This window comes from Alexandromys fortis, unplaced genomic scaffold (genome assembly GCF_014885135.2).
Source record: "Alexandromys fortis isolate MF-2015 unplaced genomic scaffold, M_Fortis_MF-2015_v1.1 scaffold_107, whole genome shotgun sequence".
NCBI lineage: Eukaryota > Metazoa > Chordata > Mammalia > Rodentia > Cricetidae > Alexandromys > Alexandromys fortis.
Genome location: NW_026067987.1, coordinates 627,561 through 652,722, shown reverse-complemented (window position 1 = coordinate 652,722; position 25,162 = coordinate 627,561). Strand labels below are relative to the sequence as shown.

At 40.5% G+C, this 25,162-nt stretch overlaps 1 protein-coding gene across 1 annotated transcript in view; it reads right to left on the bottom strand.

The window, feature by feature from the left end:
• Nucleotides 1-250: 250 nt before the first annotated feature.
• Nucleotides 251-25,162, bottom strand: part of Txlnb (taxilin beta) — a 39,673-nt gene continuing 14,761 nt past the window's right edge. The window contains exons 4-10 of the mRNA XM_050159514.1: nucleotides 23,970-24,140; nucleotides 15,497-15,691; nucleotides 12,800-12,919; nucleotides 10,692-10,766; nucleotides 5,030-5,122; nucleotides 2,378-2,473; nucleotides 251-1,179 (exon numbers count right to left, since the gene is read on the bottom strand). Coding sequence (XP_050015471.1) covers nucleotides 421-1,179; nucleotides 2,378-2,473; nucleotides 5,030-5,122; nucleotides 10,692-10,766; nucleotides 12,800-12,919; nucleotides 15,497-15,691; nucleotides 23,970-24,140 — 1,509 coding nt within the window. The 3' untranslated portion in view covers nucleotides 251-420. The remainder of the gene's footprint in view (nucleotides 1,180-2,377; nucleotides 2,474-5,029; nucleotides 5,123-10,691; nucleotides 10,767-12,799; nucleotides 12,920-15,496; nucleotides 15,692-23,969; nucleotides 24,141-25,162) is intronic.

Below are 25,162 nucleotides of genomic sequence, written 5' to 3'. Positions count from 1 at the left end.
ACATGAATGTACTATTTATCCACACATGTACATGTATATTATATACACACATAAGCACAGTGTATATTATGCTATTTAAATGGAACCTGAGTATTCATTATAGCTCTTATTATTTGTGGAAATAAAACGTAACACTCAGAATATTTACATATTGTAATGGGAGACCTTAAATAACAATCTTACTGTTGTTAATAAACTGAATTAAGGTACCAGCTTAATGGAAATGAAATGTGTATTTGCCACTGATATGTCTGGCTGCCAATGGAAACATTATACAATTACAGAAAATTTTCACGTTACTTAGAAATTGCGAACAGCAGCAAAGACTCAACTTTCGTCCTAGTCCTTGGAGTTCCTTCCACAGACATTCTGCTGTGAGGAAGACGCAGCAGGGCGAACAGCCTGAAGGGTGCGTGAGGCTTAGTCCACTCCATCCAGACTGGCCTCTATGGGGAGCCCGGTGGAAGGGCCTGGAGGGATCTCCGTGGCTGCTGGTGGGGGTTGCTTGCCTGGCTCACAGCCAGGCACCACAGCAGGGACTCCCTCACACTCTGGAGATGGTGGAGCAGTGCCTGTTGTCTTCACTACATCTAGGGAGCCCTGACCTGGGGTCTGATCAGAAGCTTTTGCCTCTGGCTTCTGGAGCTTCTGGTCCAGGAGATTCCCAGCAGGGAACCCCTGGCTTTGGAGCTCTGCCCCTGCAGGGGTACAGCTGGCTGTAGAGACAGGTGCAGCCTCACAGACCACATTGGCTCCAGCCTGAGAGCCCACAGGAGGTTCAGGACTCCCCGAAGCAGCAGGAGGATTCGGAAGGGCTAGTTCGGGCTCCTGGGGGGTGATGTCACTTCCATCCTGAGGACCCATCTCTGCTGGTTGTCTTTCCTCTGGTTGGTCCAGGGTGGACTCTGGATGATGAAGAATGGTAAAGGCTGTGCTCAGGTTTTTAATGGCGTTTTGAACACTGTTGGCTTCCTCTGCATCTATCTCTTTGTCTTCAGAGACATTTGACTCTGGCTCTTCGTCAGAGGTGTGCTGACCCTGCTCTTCCTTTTCAGACATTTTTGCTTCTCTGATTTTTTTGTAGAGCTCCTTTCTTTCTTCTTGTAAAGCACGACACAGGTTCTCCAGCCTCTGGATTTTCATCACGAAACACTCGTATTCCTTGGCTCTCAGGGCTTTCTGTGACATAAACACACACATACACACACAAAATGGCATGAGCAGTGAATTCCCTAGAATGCTCTCCAGACATAAAACTATTCGTCCCAGAATTTGTCTACTAGGTTTGAACAGACATTTATGGAAATCACTTTGTTTTTCTGGTTTTTTTTTTTTTTTGCACTGATTGTTAGACTAATAGAATTTTAATCACCATTGCCTGTTCTTTGAAAAAGGAACATGGCAAACCTTCTTTCTGCTTCAGTGAAAAGTCTGTCAAATCTTAACCTACATGAATCTTCTGCTTCTAAGAACTGGAGGGTAGAAGCAAGCGTTTGCACGAAATGAATGAGACGGAGGGACTTCACCCTCAGGACTCTTGTATGTGTTCTAGGGAATATGCCTTCTTCATAGACAGACTGCTATATGCTAACTGCAGCGGCCATTTGACTCGTGTTGATGAATCATGAACACGTGTCTTGGGAATGAGTTGCAACTTGGAATGAATAGTTGAAGTGTTAATTATAACCACAGACACTCACCACATGCTTATTCATGATGTTGGCTGCTTCAGCTGTTCAGTTCTTCTTTTCTCTGGTAACAGTGGCGTGTGTGTGAGCATGGGTGTGATTCTAATCGTCTTACTACTTACTACCACCCCGGTTACCTTTTTTACTTGTTAACACGAAGGGTCTTCCCATGTAAGCCCTGTCATTCATGTCAGAGCTTATATATCTTTGCTTTTAGAGTTGAAAAAACACCGCAGGGTCCAGCGTAATATCAGCAATCTAATACCTGTTGGAGGAGTTTTTAAAAAGCTTTCTTCATATCTGTCTATAAAATAATCTACATATGGGATATCTGGGTTGGTGTCTTCTCTCAGTCTGGTCACACCAATCTATTTCATTGTACTTGCTGGGTGCTAAACGGTAGAAATTCAAGGTCAAGTAAAACCTTCATCAAAACCTTTACAGTCCAGCAGGCCTGGTGCCAGAGCTTTCTACTCAATAATCCTGTGACTAAGGTTGACAAAGGTCTTTGACTCTTCCTTAGATTTCTAAATGACCCTTAATCTTATTTTCACTATATTTTAATGTGTCACATCTCCCTTGGAATTCAGACTGTATTCAAACATAATCATTTGCATTAGCAGGTTACATTGACTGTTTCAATAGGATTGGGGGAATGGAGATAGAAGCTAAGAAAAGAATTGCCTTACCTCTTCAATCATGTCCAGCAGAGCTTTGTTACAGTTCTCAAATCGGGCTTTCCACGTGGCTGTATCCTTCTCCAGCTTCTTCATTTTTTTAGTTGTCTACAGAAATTAGAGTGTTTTAGTGTTAATCCTGAGGAGCTAATGTCTCGAGGAAGCAATTAGTTCCACTTGTGACACCAAGGGCAGTCTTTTTGCTACCAGCTGGCGAAGCAAACAAATGTTCAATGTCAACAATGAAGATTGTGGAAGAGGAGTGACTTATTTCTGAGTCCTCGAGATCAGTAATGAATAAACTTATCTGCACGGGAGCCAATTCAGGAGGAAGGAAACTACTTAGGAACACATTGTTGTTGTTGACTTCTCTTTCATTTAAAATTAAAAAAAAATTTCCTTCGTGAGACCCATGAATAAGCTTGCAATTTGAATCAGTGACTTTATTGAGTAGAAGCTATCACGGTGAGAAAGCTGGGGTTGCTTTTAGGTATTAAATTGTAGATAATTTGCATATTCACAAAAAGCTGCTTTTCATCTTCTCTTTATTTATGCCTATAGGGTAAATTTAGGTAAGCTCACAGAACGATTATTACACATTTATTTCATCTTTGAAACAGTCCTATGAGAAAGGCTCCATTTTCCTCCCTATTTAATAAATGGGGAAACTGAGGCTCAGGGACATGTATTAATATCTAAGTGAGTTAGCAAAAGAAATCCCTCATTTTCTGCAACAAATGAAGTCACTGTGTATGAATGTGGGTGATATAGAAGTGATCAAATCTTTTTTTTGAGTATAAGATTCTTTTTTTGAGTATAAGATTCTTTTTTTGAGTATAAGATTACTGGATATTATTTATTGTAGAATCTCCTCTCTGCTTGTATAAATTGAAGGGTGATGGTCAGTATCATTCCCTTTCACGAGCTATACCTGGGTGCTTGCTTTTTTTTAATTTTTACTTCAGTTATTTTTGAGACCAGATTTCATTCTGTAGTCCTGGCTGGCCTAAGCTTGTTCTGTAGACCAGGCTAACCTGGAACACACCGAGGTCTGCCTGCCTCTGCCTCTTGGGCAAGTGCTAGGATTAAAGGTGTGTGCATCCATGTCTGACTATATGCTTCCTTCTTGAGCAAGTTGTCTTAGGCACCCACTGAGGCCAGAGGCTGAGCCCAGACTATCAGCTCTTGCTCTAAGAAAAGGTAGATGGGTCTTGAGTGGATTTTTTTGTTTGGATCATATGTCAGCCAGATTAGGCATTTGTAAATTTAAGAGGGTAACTTTAATAATTTGATAAAAGATATAGGGCCATATTGAGAGTTACACAAACATGCATACCAGGGTCTTTGTTGTTTATTATCTGGGAATTATTGGATTAACTAATGTCCATAAATGAATTTCAGATTAAGAAAACTTGATTTAATATTCTGCTCTCAAAATAGTCAATCTTGAAATAAAATTTTAATCTTACCACTCTAGAATTAAAAAAAAATAACTAATGGATAGATCTACTTAGAACCAAGAAAACTAGCAACAAATATTAGTGTAAAGGCTACATTTTTTTCACTAAAATAGATTTTGAAAGATACTTCTTGCACTTATAATTAATGCCAGTGCCTGTTCAGAAACACAATGTGTGTGTGTGTGTGTGTCTCGTGTGAGCATGTGTGCGTGCACAAGGCTTTATTTGTATAAGTCAGAGGACAACTTTTAGGGATCAGTTAGTTATCGTCATCCACCTTGTTTTGAGTCAGGGTCTCTCTTGGTCTGCTGCTGTGCCTCCCTGTGCTAGGCCAGCTGGCCCATGAGCTTCCAGACTATTTTTCTGTTTCTGCTTCCCATGTTGCTGGAGGAGTCGTAGGATCACAGGTGTATCACCACCTCACCCAGCTTTGAACATGGTTCCAGGGATCTAAACTCGTCATCAGACTTGTACAGCATGTGTGTTCACCCTCTGTCGTCAGAGACAGGATGCTGACGCTGACTTCCTGTTGCAAAGATACTGTTCTAAATAGAATGTTAATGTCACGTCTGTTGGTAATATTTGTACCTTATATTTATAAAAGGTTTGCAAAAACTTTTAATAGATTGATTTAGTTGGACTTCACAGCTTTGTGAGTTATGCAGAAAAAAATAACATCTCAGTTTCTAGATAAGAAAAATAAAAGTTAAGAGAGGTAAGTAAATAGCCTAACAGTACTTAGAGAATAGTTACAAATTCAGTATTTGAACTTACTCTTCCATCTTCTTATTCATATTTTGATTCATCAGTTATATTACAATTATGGGAAGGAATCTATCAACACTAGTGTTGTATTTTTAGGTACTTAAACATTTGTTTTTAACCATTAAAAGGTGAGATTTTTAAACTTAATGCTAATTATGTCCTTTTTAAAGCTAGCTATCAAGATGAATAAATATTGCTCATTCCAGAAAAAAAAAAACGAATCCTAGCATTTTGAGACTGTTGATTAGATTGATTTACTGGAAAAATTTTTAAAGACAAAAAAAAAAAAAACCCACCCACTGAAAGTCTCTTTTCTGCTTATAAAAATTTCATTGCATCGTGAAATGCATTAAAATACCTTAGCCAAAGAAAAATGAATGCAAAGAATTGCCTGTCAAAACAAAAAAAATGTCAATCTTTGTGGATACGCAGTACTCACTTTATCCATTTCCTGCTTGAAAGTGGCAAACACTTCGTTGCTTTTTGACAGTGTACTCTGGAACTCCTCAAACCTTCCTGAGTAGAGAGTGAGCTATAAACAGAGGAAAGAGTACATCTATTTTAGGGCTGCTTTCAGAATGCTTCCAGGGGGGAAAAACATGTCATTGTTCATTATTTGAGAAGAAAAATGATTTAAAGGCATTCTCAATACAGGGTTAGTCATATGTTCACTTACTATGTTTACTACAAGGTCAGTGTAGCTTGGTAAGCATGACTGAAAATTTTCATTTAAAAATTGTGTGTGTGTGTGTGTGTGTGTGTGTGTGTGTGTCTGTTGTCTCTCTGTCTGTAGGTGTCTTCTATAGCTCTCCACCTTACCATTTGTAAGAAGGTCTCTCAGTGAGTCTAGAGCTTGCCATTTCAACTGCACTGGCCGGCCAGAAAGGCCCAGGAATCTTTCTGTCCCTTCTACCCATCAGTGCTGCAGTTATAGGCATGTGTCACCAGGCTTTTACATGAGTACTTGAGGTTCAAACTCAGGTTCTTATTCTTTTGCAGCAAGTGCTCTACTCACTCAGCCATCTTTCCAAACTCACCGCCGTTCCCCCCCCCCTCCAGTTTTCCCCTTATCCCCCTCCACAACTTTTTTCTTCCAATTTCTTGGGCTCTATCTTTTGAAGAATCTATTGAATCCTCTTATTGTTGTCTACAATGTTTTTAAAGAATAAAATAACATATATCATTACAGTTTTAATTACCTCTTAATTTTTACAGACATCTATTGATCACTGAACATACATAAGTACCGCATACATAAAGATATTTATTTAGCACATGGGTCTTGTTTTTGAGGTACTTGCACTCCTAATGGGAAAACAAACTCAATGACAACTTGACTATGAGATGTTCCAATACAAATTACCAAGTCAGAGCTTTATTTGCCTTGGATTTTCCATGTGATCAGCTTTTATACCTAAGCTAATAAATAGCTGTAATCTTAAGCTATCCTGACCCAAGAATGAATATGATAATCATTTGCTGAAAACAGCAAATAGAGATCAAAGTCTATCTTATACATGACTATCTCCCAGAAATATTGAAAGGGGCCTTTGGATATTACTTGACAGTGTTTGTTTGTTTGTTATCTGGGTCAGTTGGGGTCATCGGGATCAGCTGGAGTCAATGACCCAATCCCTTAGAAGACTGTTAATAATTTCTGTAAAATTCCTTTCCATTCCTCTCCCATGTGATGTTTTCTGTGCTGTTCAATGATTATCCAGCAAAGCCCTTCATTGGGTACAGACAAAGGGACAGGAAGAGACTCACAAGACAGTTTTCAGGCAGGCAGCAGATTCAGGCTCATACAACAGGTAAATCAGGATGACAGAAGGCACAGGAAGAGTGAAGTAGAGAATTCAAACCTGAGCTCACGGGGCTGAAATGCTAGCTCAGAGGTTAAACACTTAGGGTTACAACTGAAATGTCAGATCTGGACTCACTCTTGATTAGACAATAACAAGGGTCAGTGCTTTGATTTCTTTCCTTCATGTGACACCAATGCAGATTTATTATTGACTGAATTTATTACTGTGTTCAAGTCGATGCACCGACAATAGTAAAACAAATATTTTAAATATATGTATTTAGTATGTGGTGAGTGTGTGTGTGTGTGCACACGAGCATGCATGTGTGCCACAGCATGCATGTGGAGGAGTTGTTTTTCTCCAGGCACCTTGCGGGGTTGTGCTATGGAGCAGACTCAGGTTGTCACATTTTTGCCAAGAATTGGGTATTTCTTCATCATCTTTAGTTTTTACTAGATTATTCCAATTGGCCATTTTTGTTTTGCTTTGTTTAAAAAGTAAATTGTGTAAAAATACACACAAAATTAATCACCCTAACCACTTGAAGTATGCAGATCAATATTGTTATGCTCGAATTGTTGTACAGCCATCTCCACAATGTTTTCATGTTGCAAAATAGAAACAATGCCACATTAAACAATTCCACAGACATCAAACAACTTCTCATATACTCCTTTAAGTGGTCATGTTTTAATATTCTCCTTTCCTTTCTATTGGACCTCTTTATCACAGACAGCACCATTTATGTAGCTTATCAACTGCTTAGGTAACCAGAACCAGTGTTATTTTATTCTAACTAAAATTTTGTACTTCTTATTTCCTTGGTAGATATTTATACCATAGAGTTGGCCTTCTATTATCATGTTGACACAATGTGTGTTTCATTTGACAGGAGCTATTTCCAATTTCACTGTGGGGTTTCAGAGAAATGTGGAAAGGAAATCGAGAAGTCATGCCAGGAACACGCCAGGGACAGAAATATAAACAAGTACTTCATGGTTAAAAGTTACAAAAATTGCTGCAAAATATCACCTTAAAATGGACCAAAAGGCTCACTTTTATTTTTTTTATTCACTTTTTTGTTTTTGTATTCAGTTATTTGTGTTTGGGGGGTTCATGAATGCCACGTGGATCAGTGGAGCATAGAGTATAACTTTCCAGGGTTGAGAGTCAGCTCTCTCTACATATGGGATCTGGGGAATCACCAAGCTTGGCAGTCAGTGCCTGTACGCACTGAATGATATCGAGCTGGTCCTCATGCATTGCTTTACCTGAACACCAAGTTCTAGTTAGAGGAGGAAATGAATAGGACTATGCCTAAAAGTTGTGTTAGTAAGACTATGAGATGATGGAGGAAGGTCATTGGTTAATAAAGAAACTGCCTTGGCCCATTTGATAGGCTAGCCCTTAGGTGGGTGGAGTAGACAGAACAGAATGCTGGGTAGAAGGAAGTGAGGTTAGACGCCTCAGACAGACGCAATGAAGCTCCAGCTCAAGGTGGACATACACTAGAATCTTCCTGGTAAGACACCACCTCGTGGTGCTACACAGATTACTAAATATGGGTTAAGCAAGATAGGAGAGTTAGCCAAGAAGAGGCTAGATACAATGGGCCAGGCAGTGTTTAAATGAATACAGTTTTTTTTGTGTGTTGTTATTTCGGGGCATAAGCTAGCCAGGCGGCCGTGAGCTGGGCAGCAGGAATGCAGCCCGCTGCTCCTTCTAAAATGAGACTTGACATGAAAACAAGTCCTGTCCCCAGAGCTGTTGCAGAGGGCTTTCCCCTTGTCTCAAGCTAAGGAGAGGCTATCTCAGTCTAGAGACTATGATTATACCTTTTCCCTGATCTTTCCCTTTGGGTGCTAGCTGTTTGTGTCTGTGCTGTCAGATACTGCCGGCATTCCACATTTGCTACTCTCTTCATCCTTACTGATCTGACGACACCCCATTAGTCATGACCTGTTGTATCTAACTGATCATCTATGACAGCTGCTCTTGCCTCGGTTTATACAATTGAGAGCCAGACACCACTCTCCTAAGTGAGAAACACATTCCCTGCTCACCAGTGCTGCCTCGTGATTGAAAGTGACTTCCAATCTAGGAAAACAAGTAAACTGTCCTTTGGTATTTTTTCTCGCTCAGCTCTTAAAAGTGGGCCTCAAGCCCTTGACTTCCTGCTGTTCCTACTCCTTTAAGGACCATTAGAAACAAGGGAAGCCTGTAATAGAATTCGGTTATGTAAGTTGGCCAGGTCGCACGGCACTTTTGTGGAAAGAGCCAGTACCCTGATCTTAATACCTGGACTCATTCAGGATCAGCAGGTGGGTGGGGGATCAGGAATGCCTGCCTGGTAAATACTTCTCAAGTTTGAATGGATAGAGCTGAGAAATTGTGCTGTATCTCTATGTTTTCATTTCCCACACCATTAAACTCCCAGATCCTTGGTTCTATTGAAATGGGTCAGTTAGTAAAATGCTTGCTATGCTAGCATGGGAATCTGACTTCAAATCCCCAGCACCCACCTTAAAGAAGCCAGGCACAGCAGTGTGATCAAAGCACTAAAGAAATGGAAATAGGCAGCCATGGGTAGGGCTCGCTGGCCAGCTAGTCTGACCAAATGGCGTAACTCCAGATTCATTTCAAGACAAGTCTCAAAACATAAGGTGGACGGTGACTGAGGAAGATACATGATGCTGACTTTTGGCCTCCACATACACATGTGCAGATGTGTACAATGACACAAGGACATGGACATGACACATATCTACACATAGACACAGTGTTGGCAGCCACATACACACACCCTGGACTCTGTTGGCAGCTGAATAAGTCTCTCTGTAGTCTAGAAATTAATATTAATCTACTCATTCAAGTTAATTATTGGTCTTTAGCGAAGTGATTTCTTGTTGTAGACAATGTGAGCAATGCCTTGCATAAAGTACTGCCCAATGTTTCTCTCAAGCTCAGTGTTTAGTGAGCAGAGATGGACCAGAGGCTCCGGCTTGACTCTCTGGGTTTTCTCTATCTCACACAGTAGAGTCACACCTTTTTTTACCACTGTCCACGGGTTAGAGGCCCACCACTGTTTGCCACTCTCAACACCATGATTTGATGAGTTCTACAACTGACTCAAAGGTAGCCCTGAGCTTGTAACTCTGAACCCTGTGGTTCTATGAAAATCCAGAAACATTATCTTTCAAACCTCAATTAGTTTGAAAACTTTTCTTGAATGTTTTCAAAGGATGTATTTTATAGGGGACAATAGTTTCCCATCATATTCTCTGTACACATCTCATAAATATGCTTTAGGAAGGCTATCCCGGGCAAAGTCACCTGTATGTTTGCTGCAATTTGTTATTTTAAGTTTATTCTTGATGTATTTTACAGTAAATGGCATTTGTTGAATTTGCTCATTTATGCAGTAAGTATGCACCTTTTGTTTGTTTATTTACTTATTTACAAATAGTAGAATTTTAAAGTCAGTGCATAAACATTTACAGTCTTAATGCCAAGATAAAGTTCTAACTTCTGATGCCCTCACCTTCCATCCATTTTCTCTGTGAACTCCCCATCCCTTTAGGACTTGGGCATTTCTCCCAACAGAGTCCCTCTGTGGACTGTGACAGAGAATATTTTCCAGGAGGGCCAGAGCCCCATGCCAGTAGGGAAGAGGGATTGCCCTGGCTTCTGCACAGAGCCAGTTGTCCCAGGAGGTTATAGTTTTGAGCCCAAAGTGGGAATTCTAGTAATCTGACAAAAGGGCCAATGACACCTGAAGCCAAATCAGAAGGATTCCTGATTTCCCACCCCTCCTAGCCATTCACCATTGACAAGGTCAGTCTCTGATGACACAGAAACTTGGCCTCCATTTTTCTCATTTTCTTGGTGTTATAGACAGTATCCCAATGTGATGACTGTTTAGGATAGACAGTTATAAATGATGCTTCTGAACAGGTTTACATTTCTTCTCACCTTAGCTGTGCAGTGGATCAGGTGACAGAAAAGAAATAGGAGAGAGAAGTGGGAAGCTGGACATTAGCTTGCTGGGGCTGACCTCTTCAGTGACATCATTTGTCTGCAGACCTCTGGCCTATGTAATGTTGGCCGCATCATTTCTGTTGCGTAGACATAATACTCTACTTTCTTAAATATAATAAATGTGAGGTTGTTCGTGTCTCATCCCCACTCCCCGTGCCCTGCCACCTGTAAGCTTTGCACAGGGATCTTGGGTCCCAGCCCCTTGGTACCAGAAGGAGAACTACCCCAACCCTCCTTATGTTGGTCTCCTCACTTCACCTGAGCCTGCAGCACTGTCTCTTGTTCCTTCAGCACTTTGGCCTGAAGTTTCCACTCTGCTGCCTGGTTCAGCAACTAGGAGAAAAGAGAATGCATGGGAAGAAAGTCTAATTGTTTCAAATTGCCATTTGTTTACCATATATGTATAAAACTTTCTTCTTACGCTTTGTCCCTTAAGTATTTTTTTTTGAGGAGAGAGACTTTTGCAAATATAAGTTAACAAAGTTAAAGCTAAGAAAACAATTAGTTTAATATGTTTGATTTCCCAAGGAAACTAGTGTCTTTAACAAAAAAAAAAAAATTAAGGATCCAAATCAAGTATCAATCACTCAAAATGTAACCTCTCTCCAGTCTCATTGGTGAAAAGATTCCCTAGAAATTGCAGGAGCTTCCCAAGCAATCCTCTCCCACCACCACCATCAACCTTAGTTTGAGCATCTCCAGACTCTCCCACCTGGGCCTGACTGCATGCAACTGGTCCATGAAATTAGCACTTAGTTATTCTCCAACACAACCACATCACACGTGATGCCTTAAGAAATACACATTCTTTTTTTTTTTTTTATCCATGGTTCTTGACATAGTCCTTCATGTCAAGATTCTCCTCAGGGGATCACTAACGGGTAGACCCCCCTTGGAGAATACAATCTAGGATGTATAGGGCATGGTTGAAATCTGTGCTTTTCCATTACCCAAGACAGTTTGGCTATCAGTGACCCATGCAGCACATTTGATAAACAGAGAAGTTGAATGGGTTATTCTGAACCTAAGAGTCCCCTAAAGAGTCCCCATCTCTCTCCCACGAGGAAGCCTTTCATATATAGCCACTGTGGTTAGACATGGTGGAACTGGGAGCAGATGGGTAAGCATGTTGTTTTGAATTAAGGTAATGTTTGTTTATCTGTTTTGATGCACAGCTTTAGTCTTTGTTTAGGTTTGGATCTTCTGGTCAGAGCTCAGAAAAGGTTTTCATTTTTTTTAAGTCATGTCTAGAGTATGCCATGAGAATGCTAGTTGTTGATTTCCAGATAATTGTGCCATAACCTAGAGCTACTAGTCAAGGATACACTATTGGTCATAGGAGAAGCCCAAGACACTGTTGGTTACAAGACCTGTAGGCCCCTCTGGACATCTGAGGATGTGGTTGAGGAGTGCTGGTGCCCACTCTTGGAGCCAACAGTGCCAGTCTGTTGGCTATCTCTGATTATTCTGTTTGCATGGAGAAACCTCCAGTTTGGGACTGATCTCTCAGCAGAACTTCCCTGCCATCTCCATCTCTTCTTTCTAGCTGCCACCTTCCTAATCCAGGCCATCATCACACCTCATATGGACTGTGCTGGGAACCCCTGCCTTCTTTCTTTCTAGTCCACTTTTCATTCAGGAGACACATGAACCTGTACACTTGGGAGCCGATGATGTCACTTCCTTTTTTAGAACCGCTCAGTCATTTCCCATTATATTTGGAATAAGATCCAACCGCTTCCCCAAACCCTACAAAGCTACACAGTTGTACCCTGATTACCCCCACATCTTGAATATTTCTCCACTTGCTCCACCTTCTCTGGCCCTCCCCTGAGTGTAGGGGATGCCGTGGTAGGTCTAACATCAAACCTTGTTGGTGACAAGACTCCCATGAGCCAGTTCCTCAGAAGACATGGCTCATACACCCTCCCCGCCTGTCCTGATCACTCAGTCTAAGGAAGGCCCCCTTCAGCCCCACCTCAGGTCTTCCTTATTTGCCTAATAACTTACTATTATCTAAATACCCTTCCTGTTTTGCTTGTTACCGCTTGTCTCTTCCCACTCAGCCTCTAATCTGCCCGGTAGGAGATGGCCCTCCTCTGTCTTCTTCCCAGCTATCATCTAGCGCCTCAGATGCTCTCAGCAGATAATAAGCACTTGAGAAACACTTGTTGAGGATGCTGAATGACTGTTCTGTGTGAATAATGGGATAGGCCCAGTGTCTCCTACTGGGCTAGCCCATTGACTTCCCCACAGATGCCTGGGCTTTTAAGTGAGTGTAGATCTGCCATCGTCAGACAGCTTTCCTAGAGAGCCCCTGACAATGAGATGAATTGCATATGAACGCCGACTAAAAGGATAAATACATATTCCTTTTCCCGTTTGTGCCGCTCCTCTGCTTCCTGCATCATTTCTTGGGCCTGTTCAAGTTTCGCATCCACCAGCTTCTGCTGCAGTTCTCTGTGTTTAAATATTTTGTCCAGATGCTAAGGGAAAAGAACACATAAAAGCCAGGCTTATGAGCAATGCTTAGAAAAGCAAAGATGGAAAATAAACTCACATGAATACAAATTTCCTAGTCTTTATCATTCTAAGGAATAAACACTCTGGCCTCACTAAGGGCTTTATATTAAATTGGTGGGAGCTCCCCCCCTTCTTTGCATTGTTCAGAGGAAGCTTCAAAAGGTGGAGGTGACAGACGTCACAGGCATTAATGCCTAAAGGTAACAACATGATTTTTCTCAGTTTGATAACCAGTTGATATGATGCTATTTATTGTGCTAGTCCTCCCAGACAGTGCTCCACTATTCTCTGGCTTGGTAATATGGCCCTTTCCTTTTCGTGACTATACAGCCTTTTTTTTTTAACCATAAAATGAACATAATTTATCATGGTGAATTCTCTGTGTATTTGTCTCAAGGGATGTAAGAAAGCCTTGGAGTACCATCATGTAGTCCTTAGATGTGTGCGGCTGAGGCCCAGACACCTTAATGCTTTGCTTACTTTGTTTGAGGCTAATGTAGTTTGGGTCTGAATGTCCCCCCAAAGACCCAAATAGTAAATGCTTGACACTTTTTTTTTTTTTTTGATTTTCGAGACAGAGTTTCTCCGTAGCTTTTTGGTTCCTGTCCTGGAACTAGCTCTTGTAGACCAGGCTGGCCTCGAACTCACAGAGATCCGCCTGCCTCTGCCTCCCGAGTGCTGGGATTAAAGGCGTGCACCACCACCGCCCAGCTGCTTGACACTTTGGGATGTGGTAAAAATTCAAGAGGAGGGGCTTGCTAGGAGACCCTCTTGTCTTAGGCAGTTAGTGCCCTCTCTTCCTAGTTGCTATGAGGTGAACAGCTTGGCTCTACCCCCACTTCCCTCACCATGGTGATGCGCTGCCTTGCCATAGGCCCCAAGGTGACAGGGCTCCTTGCTTCTGGACCGAAACCTTTCAGTCTGTGAGCCAGAGCAAACTCTCTTCCAGTGAGCCGAGTGTCTCAAACATTTCTTACCATAAAGGAAAGCTGAGAAACCCGGAGAGATGACATGACCTGGGCTTATTAATTAACCAATAAGCAGTCAGTCTCTGTCCTCCACATCTTGACCTCTAGACTGTTTGAAGGCTGTCTTGACTGTTAGGATGCCCCCATCAGAAAGGGGACATATGAAATATTGGATTGGGCTTTACATATAACCAGTGCTGGGGATGTACAACTAGTATTCCAGGCCATTTCTAGCTGACCTTTCTCAGGAGAATAGACATTTTGCCTTTGGTTCTTCCTTTCTCCTTTACACCTCTATCCTGGATGGAATCAAATCTTGTGACAAGAGAAGATAGCTAAACATTATGGCTTGCTGTGAGGGGTTCCCTAACTGCTGTGATCATGCGGTCCTGACTCAAATATTATTTTCTGGATAAAATCCTAGCATATTACCAACCCAGCTGCTTGTTGTCTCAATGTAAAATACTGAAAATGAACATCTTTGTGACCGTAAGTGATCTAGTTTCCAGGCTGCTGAATTCATACATAAAATGTGGAAATGATAGTGTGGTAGCTAATTTTGATAATTTGATGGGATCCCGACTCACTGGGAAAGAAAAGCCTCCCCCTTCGAGGGACTGTCTCTATTTACTTAACTTCTGGGCATGCCTGTGAGGAACTGTCTACATTTGGTTAACTTCTGGGTTTGCCTATGAGGGACTGTCTACGTTTGGTTAACTTCTGGGTTTGCCTATGAGGGACTGTCTACATTTGGTTAATTTCTGGGTACACCTGTGAGGTACTATCTAGCTTGGTTAGCTTAATTGAGGTGGGAAGACCCACTTTAACTGTGGATGGTGCCATTTCATGGCCTGGAGTCCTGGGCTGATCTGAGCATGGGAAACCATTGTTCTATATTTTCTATTTGTGGACCCAGTGGAACCAGCTGGCTACCTGCTCTGGTCACCATTCCTTCCCTTCCTACTCCCATGTTTTCTATGCCACGGTGGAATAATCTTCCAAAACTGTAAGCCAGGATTTACCTTGCCTTCCTTCTACTGCTTTTTGTTAGATATTTGGTCACACAATAAAAGTTACGTAAAGTAACTTCTATAGATAGTGTTTCCTGTTTGATAGCAAAATTGAGACAAATGTCATATTGTGTACAAAGTATATTGCCTAATACATTGCTTAACATGAATTAAACACTAAATAAATGATACTATAATTATTACATTATTAATGTTAGTATCAGCTTGTTAATTGATATGGCATGGTGATCCTAACGAAGACAGTAGAATTATCTTTTGTCTACATGGAAAGGATTTTTAAAGGGCCAAAGTACTGTGCAGGATAAGTGTGCCCACGGCCTATCACTTTAGGTTTACTGCTTTAATTTTGAAGTGAGTTCAGCCAAGTTTTTTGCAGGATTGCCTGCTTTTATTTTGGTTAGTAAAAGAAACCCAACCTTAACTATTAATTAATCAAGAGGGCTGACTATGAATTGTCTCTTAGCCAAGGCCCTCCCTCTCACAACCCAGACCTGGGCCTGTGCACAGTTCTGTGAGCTGTGTGATGTGATGTGGTTCTCACCTCCTCCCTGAGCTCATACTGGTCAATGATGCTTTTCAGCTTCTCTGCGAGCTCCGTGTTCTCCTGGCAGAGCTTCATATTTCGCTCACTCTGTTGCTCGATCTGAGTCTGGATATCTGTCAGGGTAGTCTGAAAATGACTCGTGATCTCCTTCCTCTTCTCTTCCTCCTCTCGTGCCCGTTGGAGGGTTTCCTCCTGTGGATGAATAGGACAGTTGTGCGGGTTTAGAAGCGCCCATGGTTAGAGGCCTCCGGGGTAAGGTCTCAGAGAGAATCAGTGAGCAGAGCAAGTGGGGCGTTTCTCTTTAGTTCTCTGCAGCTAAAGTTGCCCAACCCCTAAATATATGTATGAGGGCACTCCCAGTACAGTCACAGGCAGCCGCTGTGCTCAGTGATGAACAGGCTTCCTTAAAGATGGCAGTCTCCTGCCGAGTGGACGGCCAGCAGTGACTTCTGACAGACAGTCACATAGTCACAAAACTTTGATCTCTTAGTTGTGCCCTGGAAAAAAGACCACTGGGATTTGGCGAGCGATGGTCACAGATCATGAGTTGTTTGACTGCTGTGTTGCTATGAGGCGGAAAGCAAATGGTGTAAAGCCATGGGATACTGACCACATAATTGTACCACCCAGATTATATAAGAATAAGTGATCATAATATAAACTTTTTTTCTTTCTTTTAGCTTTTATTTTTATTTATGTGTATGTCTCTGTATATGTATGTGTCACATACATGCGGGTACCCGGAGAGGCCAGAAGAAGGTGTTGATCCCTGGAACTGAAGTTACAGGTGATTGTGAGTTGTCGCACATGGATGCTGGGGACTGAAGTTGGGCCCTTCGCAAGAGCACCAAGTGTTCTTAATAAGAAAAAGTATTATCAGGAAGCTTTGGTACGCATTAAAAAAATATAAAAGGGAATCTTCCCACATATGATGGATGTTTTATTTCTAAACAGAACTATCATTTTAGATGTCATTTGGGATAACTAAAATACTTGTGGTGTAAATTTTGAATTAGGAGGCAATAAGTTTGAAATCTCTTTAACTCTAAAATGGTAACAATGAAACAGTTTATCAGCCCCCCCCCTCTTACCACTTGTTACCATCAAGAAATTGGAAGTTTGCTTTGTGTTATTTCTGTTCTTTTTTCCTCTTACATCAAAACTCCACATTCATTGCTGACTATTAATAATGTGCCCAGATTCCTCTCTCTATACCAAGAACTGTCTGCATTGTAATTAATTGTTCCTTTCATCCCTTTACAATAGAGGGTTTGCTCTTGCTATATTATCCCCAAGATAGACACGTTTTCACTGCTGACAGATGATACGCACTTTTCGGATTCCTTTCAGTCCTGGTTAATTGTTAATAGGAAAGCTTGCTTCATTGTTGGCAAGTAAAATTACACTGCATTTAGTTGCCTACCAACTTCAAATTATGTAACAGGATTTAAAAAGAGAAAATTATTTTAGCAAAAGTAATTGCACAAGTCTTTACTGGGATAGAACAATGTGATCAAAACAGAAACTGATCTGGAAAATATATGCTCTGGAAGTATTTTCATTTAACACTCATCTCCAACTTTTCTATATAATATTAGCATATTGCTTGACTTGTTGGCTACCAGAATGGTAACTTCCTCATGCTGCAGCTTCTCAGAGATATTATAAAAGACACTTCCTGCAGCTGGGCAGTGGTGGTGCACGCCTTTAATCCCAGCACTCAGGAGGCTAAGGCAGGCAGATATCTGTGAGTTTGAGGCTAGCATGGGTCTACAAGAGCTAGTTCCAGGACAGGCTCCAAAGCTTCAGAGAAACCCTGTCTCAAATAAATAAATAAATAAATAAATAAATAAATAAATAAATAAATAGAAAATAAAAGAAAAACGACACTTCTTAATCTAAAGACTATTTGAAATACTATTTATCTTTGTATACCAATTCTTATTACATATATCACTAAAAATGACTACAACTATCAGTGAAAGAGTAAGTCAGAGCGTTTGACATTCATTGCTTCTGATATATTTAAAAGTCCCAAAATTATGAATTATTGGACTATAGACCATGTACTTAATTTCATTTTTATTTATAACGATTCCATGTGTGAGTGGAAAAAGCCATGTCATGCTCCTGAGAACATTTGAGATTTTCCAGATGTTAGCGAGTTATTAAACATGTGTCAAGCCACTCGGTTCTGTTTTATTAAATGTCAGCTTGAATCTTGTACTGTATTGCCTCCCCCGCTTTTAATAGGAGGAGGAATACAAGGTCTTGTGAGGTAGCCCAGACTATCTTTGAACTTATGACCCCTCCTTCCTCATCCTCCCAAATAACAACATTCCTAGCTATGTTGTTTTTGCAGCTAGATGAAAAAGTGTTGCCAAATGTTATTAAATTGATTTCATTGATAAATAACTTGCTGTCACTTGGACAATGTTTGAGATCATTTTTTAAATAATCAAGAGTATATGCAAAGTAGATATTACTATGACTAAGAGACAAAAGCTGAAAACGACTTTGCAAGCAACATCACATATCTTAAAACTGATGCCGTGCCTGGCGCATAATCCATAGGTATTCAGTAAATGTTTATTTAATGATTAATACATTATTAACTTGTGTGCAGACACATGAGTAGCTTGGATGGGATGATTTCGATGGTGCTTTCCACATTAAAATACCTTGATAGTCTGTTAACAAATACTACTTATTTATTTACCAAAATCATATTCCTTAAGCCACCTACCCACAATTTACCAAAATGTTCTTTTTCAATATAGTTCCAGGCTCAAAATGTACTCCTTTAAGTACTTGTTGGAGTTGCCGAAACAAGTACCTGGCTAAGACCCTTCACTGGCCTTTTTCCAATTATCCCAAATTGTTAAGGTTTGTATTTGTGTTTTGCTCACTGGGGAGGAAGGAGGGGGGACAACACTTTATAAGGAATGTATGGTGGTTGAAAGACCTGACTCTGCATTCTTTTTCCATGCCTTCCCAAGCTTCTAAAGCTTGGACTTTAAAGCCAGGTTCTGAGACTGCCCTAATAGCATGGCCAAAGAAGGCCATGCCAAGTTCAGTTTTCTACAAAGAACAGTCTTGGACTCTGGAGGCCAATTAGCACTTGATATAATGTAAGTTTCTCGCCCTTTCCCCTTTTAAACAGATTTGAGCTTGTAGGAAGTCTTGGAAACAGACTGGGATATGTTCACCTTCCCTAGAACATCTACCATCTTTCAGATAGGAAGAAGAGTGCGAAATTCTGGGAAACTGGATAACCACTGAAAGATGAGAAGGAAATTCAAAGAAAAGAGTCAGAGACGGAGAAAAACCTGAATTCTATGAAGAAAACTCTCCAATCCATGAGTGACACTGATCTACACTTCTGCAGGATGGACTCAAAGCAATCCAGCTAAGGAAAAAATTGAACGGACATTTGGACTGCTGTCCTGTTGGGGGCTGCAGACCCCTGGCCCCTTGACTTTCTTTGCCTGCCTCAGACCCTTTGCCTGCTGGAGTGAACTGGGCAAAACAACTTGTTTTCCTGTGCCTGAAGCTGCTCTGAGCATGAGATCCTCATGAGTTCCTGGTGGCAGAGAAGTGAATTCTGGTGGGTTTTGCAGCTGAAAGATCCCCAGAGCTGGGGCGTGGTTATCAGTTAAGGATCCCTGGAGCACAATAAAGTTGGCATTCTTGTTTCAAGGATGACCTGTGTCCCTGTGTCTCTGTCTGTGTGTGTATGTTTTTAAATCTCTAGCCTAGTTCCTGGCTTGTGTACCATCCCGTAGTGCAGGCACTACACTGTCCAAGAGACAAAAGTTTGTATTTGAAGCAACCATACTAACTGAATTAAAATCGTCAATATTTTCCAGAAGAGTATAGTTGGGGTTTATATATGTAATGTATACTCCAAAACCTCATGTATTGGAAGTCTGTCCCTCAGATGGCTGGGTTTTGAGAGGTGATTCTACCATGACGATGCTAATTGCATCTACCGTGAATTAATCCACTAATGCCTTTGTAGCTGAATCATTGGTGAGAAGTGGGCCTTAGCTGGAGGAAGTAGGCTTCTGGTGCATTCTTTTGACGGCTCTGTCTTGTCTCTGGAGCCCTTTTCTGGAAGTTTCTGCCTCCTTTCCACCTTAAAATGATCAACTTTCTCTATTGTGTGCACCTGATGACGATGCTCTTCTTCATTTTGGCCCAGGATCAGGCAGCAAATGACCATGGACTGAAATCTCTGAAACTGTGAGCCAAAGTACACTTGTCCTTCTTTAAGTTGATTTCTGTAAGGTGTTCTATTATAGCATCAGAAGGTCAAATAACATGATAATAAAATCTGGAGTCTTTATATTGTCATACCATCTAGGACCATGACATCTAGGACAGTTGGCAATGAGCTGACATATGAAAGCCCTACCAAAAAAATTGGCACATTGTCAAAAGAAAGACAGCAAGCAAATAAACAACTTGTTTTTTACAATGGTCCAAATGTGAAAAGAACAAGAAAGAATTATAAAACTGGTGTTATAATTCTCTTCAGTGATGTTAAGGGAAATAGTTTCTAATGAATTAAAAACAGGAAATCTCAGACAAGAAAAATAATCTTTAGCAAGTCGGAGTCCTGAAACTTAAAACTCTGTAGTTAGAAATTTAAAAATCATTCTGTGGACCTAGAGCATAGTAGAGATAACAGAGAAAGGACAATGAAGTGACCTGATCAGAAACTTGAAGAAGGCAAGAAGGGAGCTGTGGGACACTGTCACATGGTTGATAGGCATGCAATTGGAATTTCAGGAGAGGGGAAGGAGGAGAACATGAATTAACAAATATATTTGAAGAAATAACATGAGAAAATTCCAAGTTTGGTAAAAAAAAACACAGATACATAAAGCTCAGCAAATACCAAGTGGAATATAGGTAAAGAAAACCTTTAGGTATTGGAGAGATGGCTCAGTGGTTAAGAGCACTGTCTGCTTTTGCAGAGTTTTTGGGTTTGATTCCCAGTATCCATGGGGCAGTTCAGAACCATCTAATTGCAGCTTCAGGAAATCCATCACCCTCTTCTGGCCTCCGTAGGTACCACACATATATGGTATACTTACACTCATACACGTAGCATTTTTTAATTAAAAATAAAACCATTAGTAGATATGAAGCTTCTTAAAGTAAAAAAATTACTAGAAAGACTTTGAAAACAGACATAGAAAAATGACATGTCATAGGAGAAGGAGTAACAGCTCAAGTTACTGCTGCTGCCATCATCAGAATTATGGAGGCCAGAATAAAAGGGAAGATCCGTAGACAGATGCCATCAATGGTCAGCTTCAATGTCCAATAATTACAGTTCTCAATAGGAAGAGCAACGAATAAATAAAAGACATCTTAAAGATAAAGGACAACTAAGAGAATTGATTGAGCTAGAATCCAACAAACTCGAATGGGGAGCTCTTTAGGCTGAGAGGAAATGGTGCCAGACAGAGCAATGTTGTTTTAGACCAAATAAAAAAGGCATCAGGAAAGTCCAGTATCTGGGAACAGATAAAAGTCAGTTTTCTTTTTCATTTTTTAAGGAGTACAGATGATAGTAAAGATAAAAAATGATATTGTTGTCTCGTGGACTTTATAAATACATATACTTGGAAGATTCTAGCTTAAAGATGGAAATAATTGCACTTACTTAGCTTTAGTGTTTCTATGTATGTGATGTGGTTTAATATTAACTCTAGACTAGGAATTTAACTAAAAATGTTGATTGTAACCATAGATTAACCACTGTAAATAGTGAAAAGAGGTATAATTTTTAAATCCAAAAGATAAATTAAAAAAGAAAGACTCTTCAAATTGGAAGGCAGGAAATGAATAAAAGAACAGAAGAGAGAAAGGTTGAGGTTATAAGGTTATGAGGTTAGAGAGAGGTTATGTATGTTGTAAACAAATAAACATGGTATTTACTATTTAATTCAGTCATATCAGTCATAGTAAACATAGTAAATACCATGTTTGTTGTTAAGGTACTGGTACCCCAGTTAAAGGCAGATGCTGTGCATATGAAAAGAATCAGTATATAGCTTTATCCTGTCTCTGTGAGTTATGTATTTTATAGACCCAGGTAGAAAATGAGCAGATGAAAGGAGATATACTGTGCAAACAAACAAACAAAAAAAGAAAACTTAAGGGGCTGTATTAACATCAAATAATGTAAATATCAAAATAAAGATTATTACGGGAATGTTCTTAATGACAAAACAATCAGTTATTTAAAAAGACAGAAGGTGACCATGATAAAACTAACGTCAGTAGAAGTAATGATGTATTTGAAAGAAGTAGACTGTTGATTATACTGACAGTTCCAAAGCTAGTTGTGGCTTAAGGAATAATACATATACTGGTTGTCCATCAAGAGAGAATATCCATGAGGGGCTGATGTGGGATTCCCCTCTGTATGCTGTGAATGTGCTTTGTTACCATTAGTTAATAAAGAATCTTCTTTGAGCCTACGCTAGCACAGAATAGAGCAAGGTGAGAATTCCAAGCAGAGACATATAGAGAAAGTAGGTGGAGTCAGGGAGATGCTATGTAGCCACTGAAGGAGACAAATACCCGGGAACCTTACTGGTAAACCATAAGCCTCATGGTAAAATACAAAATAATAGGAATGAGTTAATTTAAGATGTAAGAGTTAGTTCATGAGAAGCTTAAGCTAATAGGCCAAGCAGTGCTGTAATTAATATAGTTTCTGTGTAATTATTTTGGGCCTGGGCAGCTGGGAATGAACAAGCAGTCTCCGCCTATAATGCACTATTAATTAAATCTACTCCATACACGATAAACAATGCAAATTAAACATGTCCCAGCCCATGGACAAATAATCCAAGATAGATTAGTATTTTGTTTTTAAATTCTTATTTTGACACTTCAAATATTTGTGGCTTTAAATTATTGATTAGAATCACTGCATTTCCTTGTCAGTAGAGATACAAACTCTCTGAAGGCCATTTGTGCAGACCAAGTGACGTCACATGCAAAGCCCTAACGGGTCAAAGCCACACTCTTCTTCTGCCTTGGAACCTTTCACGGACACATTCCCCACCCTATCTGATCTAATTTCCATCTCTTCACCCTATGACATTGTGGAAAGACTGGGGTCTTTTGTAAACACAGAACACAATCCTGTGAGTTGAAGATGGTGCACCTGTCTCCAGGCCTCCATCTAACCTGGATTTCTGGTGGGTCTTAACACAATCATTGAAGAAAGCCCAGATGTCCATCCTCTGGACCTTGCAATGTGAAAGTCACAGTTCATCACATTCGCTTCGCATTTCCCAAAATGACAAGATAATTCAGCAATGACGAACTTCGCGTTTCCCAAAATGACAAGATAATTCAGCAATGACGAACCACTATTTTTTTCCTGCTTGTCAAAAATAGTTAATGATCTTAATGTCTGGGTTTTTTTTTAAAAGAATCTCCTTGTAAACAGATATAGTAATAATGTCCCTGCAGGAATATTGTCTGATTAATTACTGTGTGTCTGCCGCCTTGGGATCTACCACTGGAAAGACGACTGTGGAGGCAAGTTGACTTATTTGGAAGAGCCCTACGTCTTACTTTTGAATGGAGCTGGTAATCAAATTAAATACACTTCTAGGGGCCCATGCTGTAATTGATGAAACCCATGCAGACATAATGAGGTGATTAGTCTATTATTTTTAGATTGAGTCATGAAATCTTAAAGAGCCAGTCAGTGTTTGTTAAAGTAGCCTCTTATCTCAGACAATTATTGATATTTTTGGCTCACCACCTCTCTTTAGCATGTCAGTTAGCTTTGTGTCTATGCCCCGTTATGTAGAATTCAGTAAATAATTATAGATGCTGAATTTTTACATTTTTTAAGAGGTAATTGAAGGATGGAGAGATGGTTCGAGGGCTGAGCCCTGGCTGCTCTCCCAAAGGACCTGTGTTCAATTCCCAGCACCCGCATGGCAGAGTGCAACTATCTACGATGCTGGTTTCTATGCCTTCTTCTGATGTCCTCAGGTACCAGGAACACATGTGATGCACAGACATTCATGCTGGGAAAATAACCAAATGCTTAAAGTAAAAATAAAAATAATTCAGTAATAAATGAAGGGCTATCTAAACAATCAGTCAATCAAAACAAACAAAAAAACTCAACCTAGCAAGAAAGAGAGGAATGGCACTTATTTTCCTCCGGGCCTGCACTGCTGTCGTGTGTTGGTCCCTTGCATGTGGAATTTCATTTAGTTTTTCCCTTCCAGCCACACAATCGGATGATGGGGGAAACCATTTACAGAGGTAAAAACTTGAAGATCACAAATGAGCGAGTGTCAGATCCAGCATTTGACTGCACTGCTCTCTGGTTGTAAGTCATCGTTTCTCTAGGTAGCCGAGGCCTGTATCTATGCAACTAGCTAAGAAACGTGTCATCCCAAGCCAGGGTACCACATACCTTCAGTGTCTTGTTGTGCCTCTGCAGCTCCCGACACAGACTCTCGAGTTTGCTCCGAGCGAGGATGGCTCGGTTGTGTTCACTCTGCAGCTGGTCCTTCTCTCTCTGGGTCTGTGCTTGCTGCTTCCGCAGGAGCTTTAGCTTCTTCTGCTCTGCGCGATGTTCATCCAGCTAGACATGGGGGTGCAAGCAGCAAAGAAATTGCCAGGAATGTCTTTACGGTTCACAGGGAAGAGGCAAAGCCCAAGGACTTTCTGTGTGGTTATTTGAACTATTTTTTTTTGGTCATTATCTGCCTTTCTAGCATCTCATGACTTCATAAGTGCCACTCCTGTATAATGTGTAGATGGAAGCTTTTGGTCCATCCAGTCCCGCAGCCTATCAGTCCCAAAGAAACACACAGAGGCTTATATTAATTATAAAATGTTTGGCCTATTAGCTCAGCTTATTATTAACTAACTCTTACAACTTAAATTAACCCAAAGCTCTTGTCTATGTTTAGCCACATGACGTGGTACCTTTTTCTCAGGGAGGCATTCTCATCTTGCTTCCTCTGCATCCGGCTGGTGACTGAATCTGCCTTCCTCTTCTCAGAATTCTCTTAGTCTGGTTGCCCCACCTATATTTCCTGCCCGGTTGACTGGCCAATCAGCTTTTTATTAAGCCAATACAAGTGACAAATCTTTATAATATACAAGAGCATTGTTCCATAACAAGCTTGTAGAGCACAATATGATTTTTATGATTTATGAAAAATCATAATATGTGATTTTTCATAACTATTACTTCTATTAGCCTCTTCTTTATTTGACCGTTTTATTTTATTTTTGGATGTCTAGAAATGTTTTCTTTGTTTCTGAAAGAAAGACACGCTTGAGGATCTGGAAATTGCTGGAGTTCATGGCACTATCTTGTATTCAGAGCACAGCCAACCATTTGTTTGCTTGGCTCACATATCACTCTCATAACTCTGTCTCAAAATAAGCCAACAGTGAGAGAAACAGCCCCCTGGTAAAGCATAAAACGCAGTTATCGTCTTTGTATTTGGGGGCTTTAGATGTGGACTTGTTGGGTAGAGAAAAGCAACAGAAAGTACAACACCTAAACCTGTGAGCCTTGATTTTTTTTTTTTTTTCTGAAAAAGCCATGGCACAAGAGAGTGGCACAGAAGGCGAAGATTTACAACATTCCCT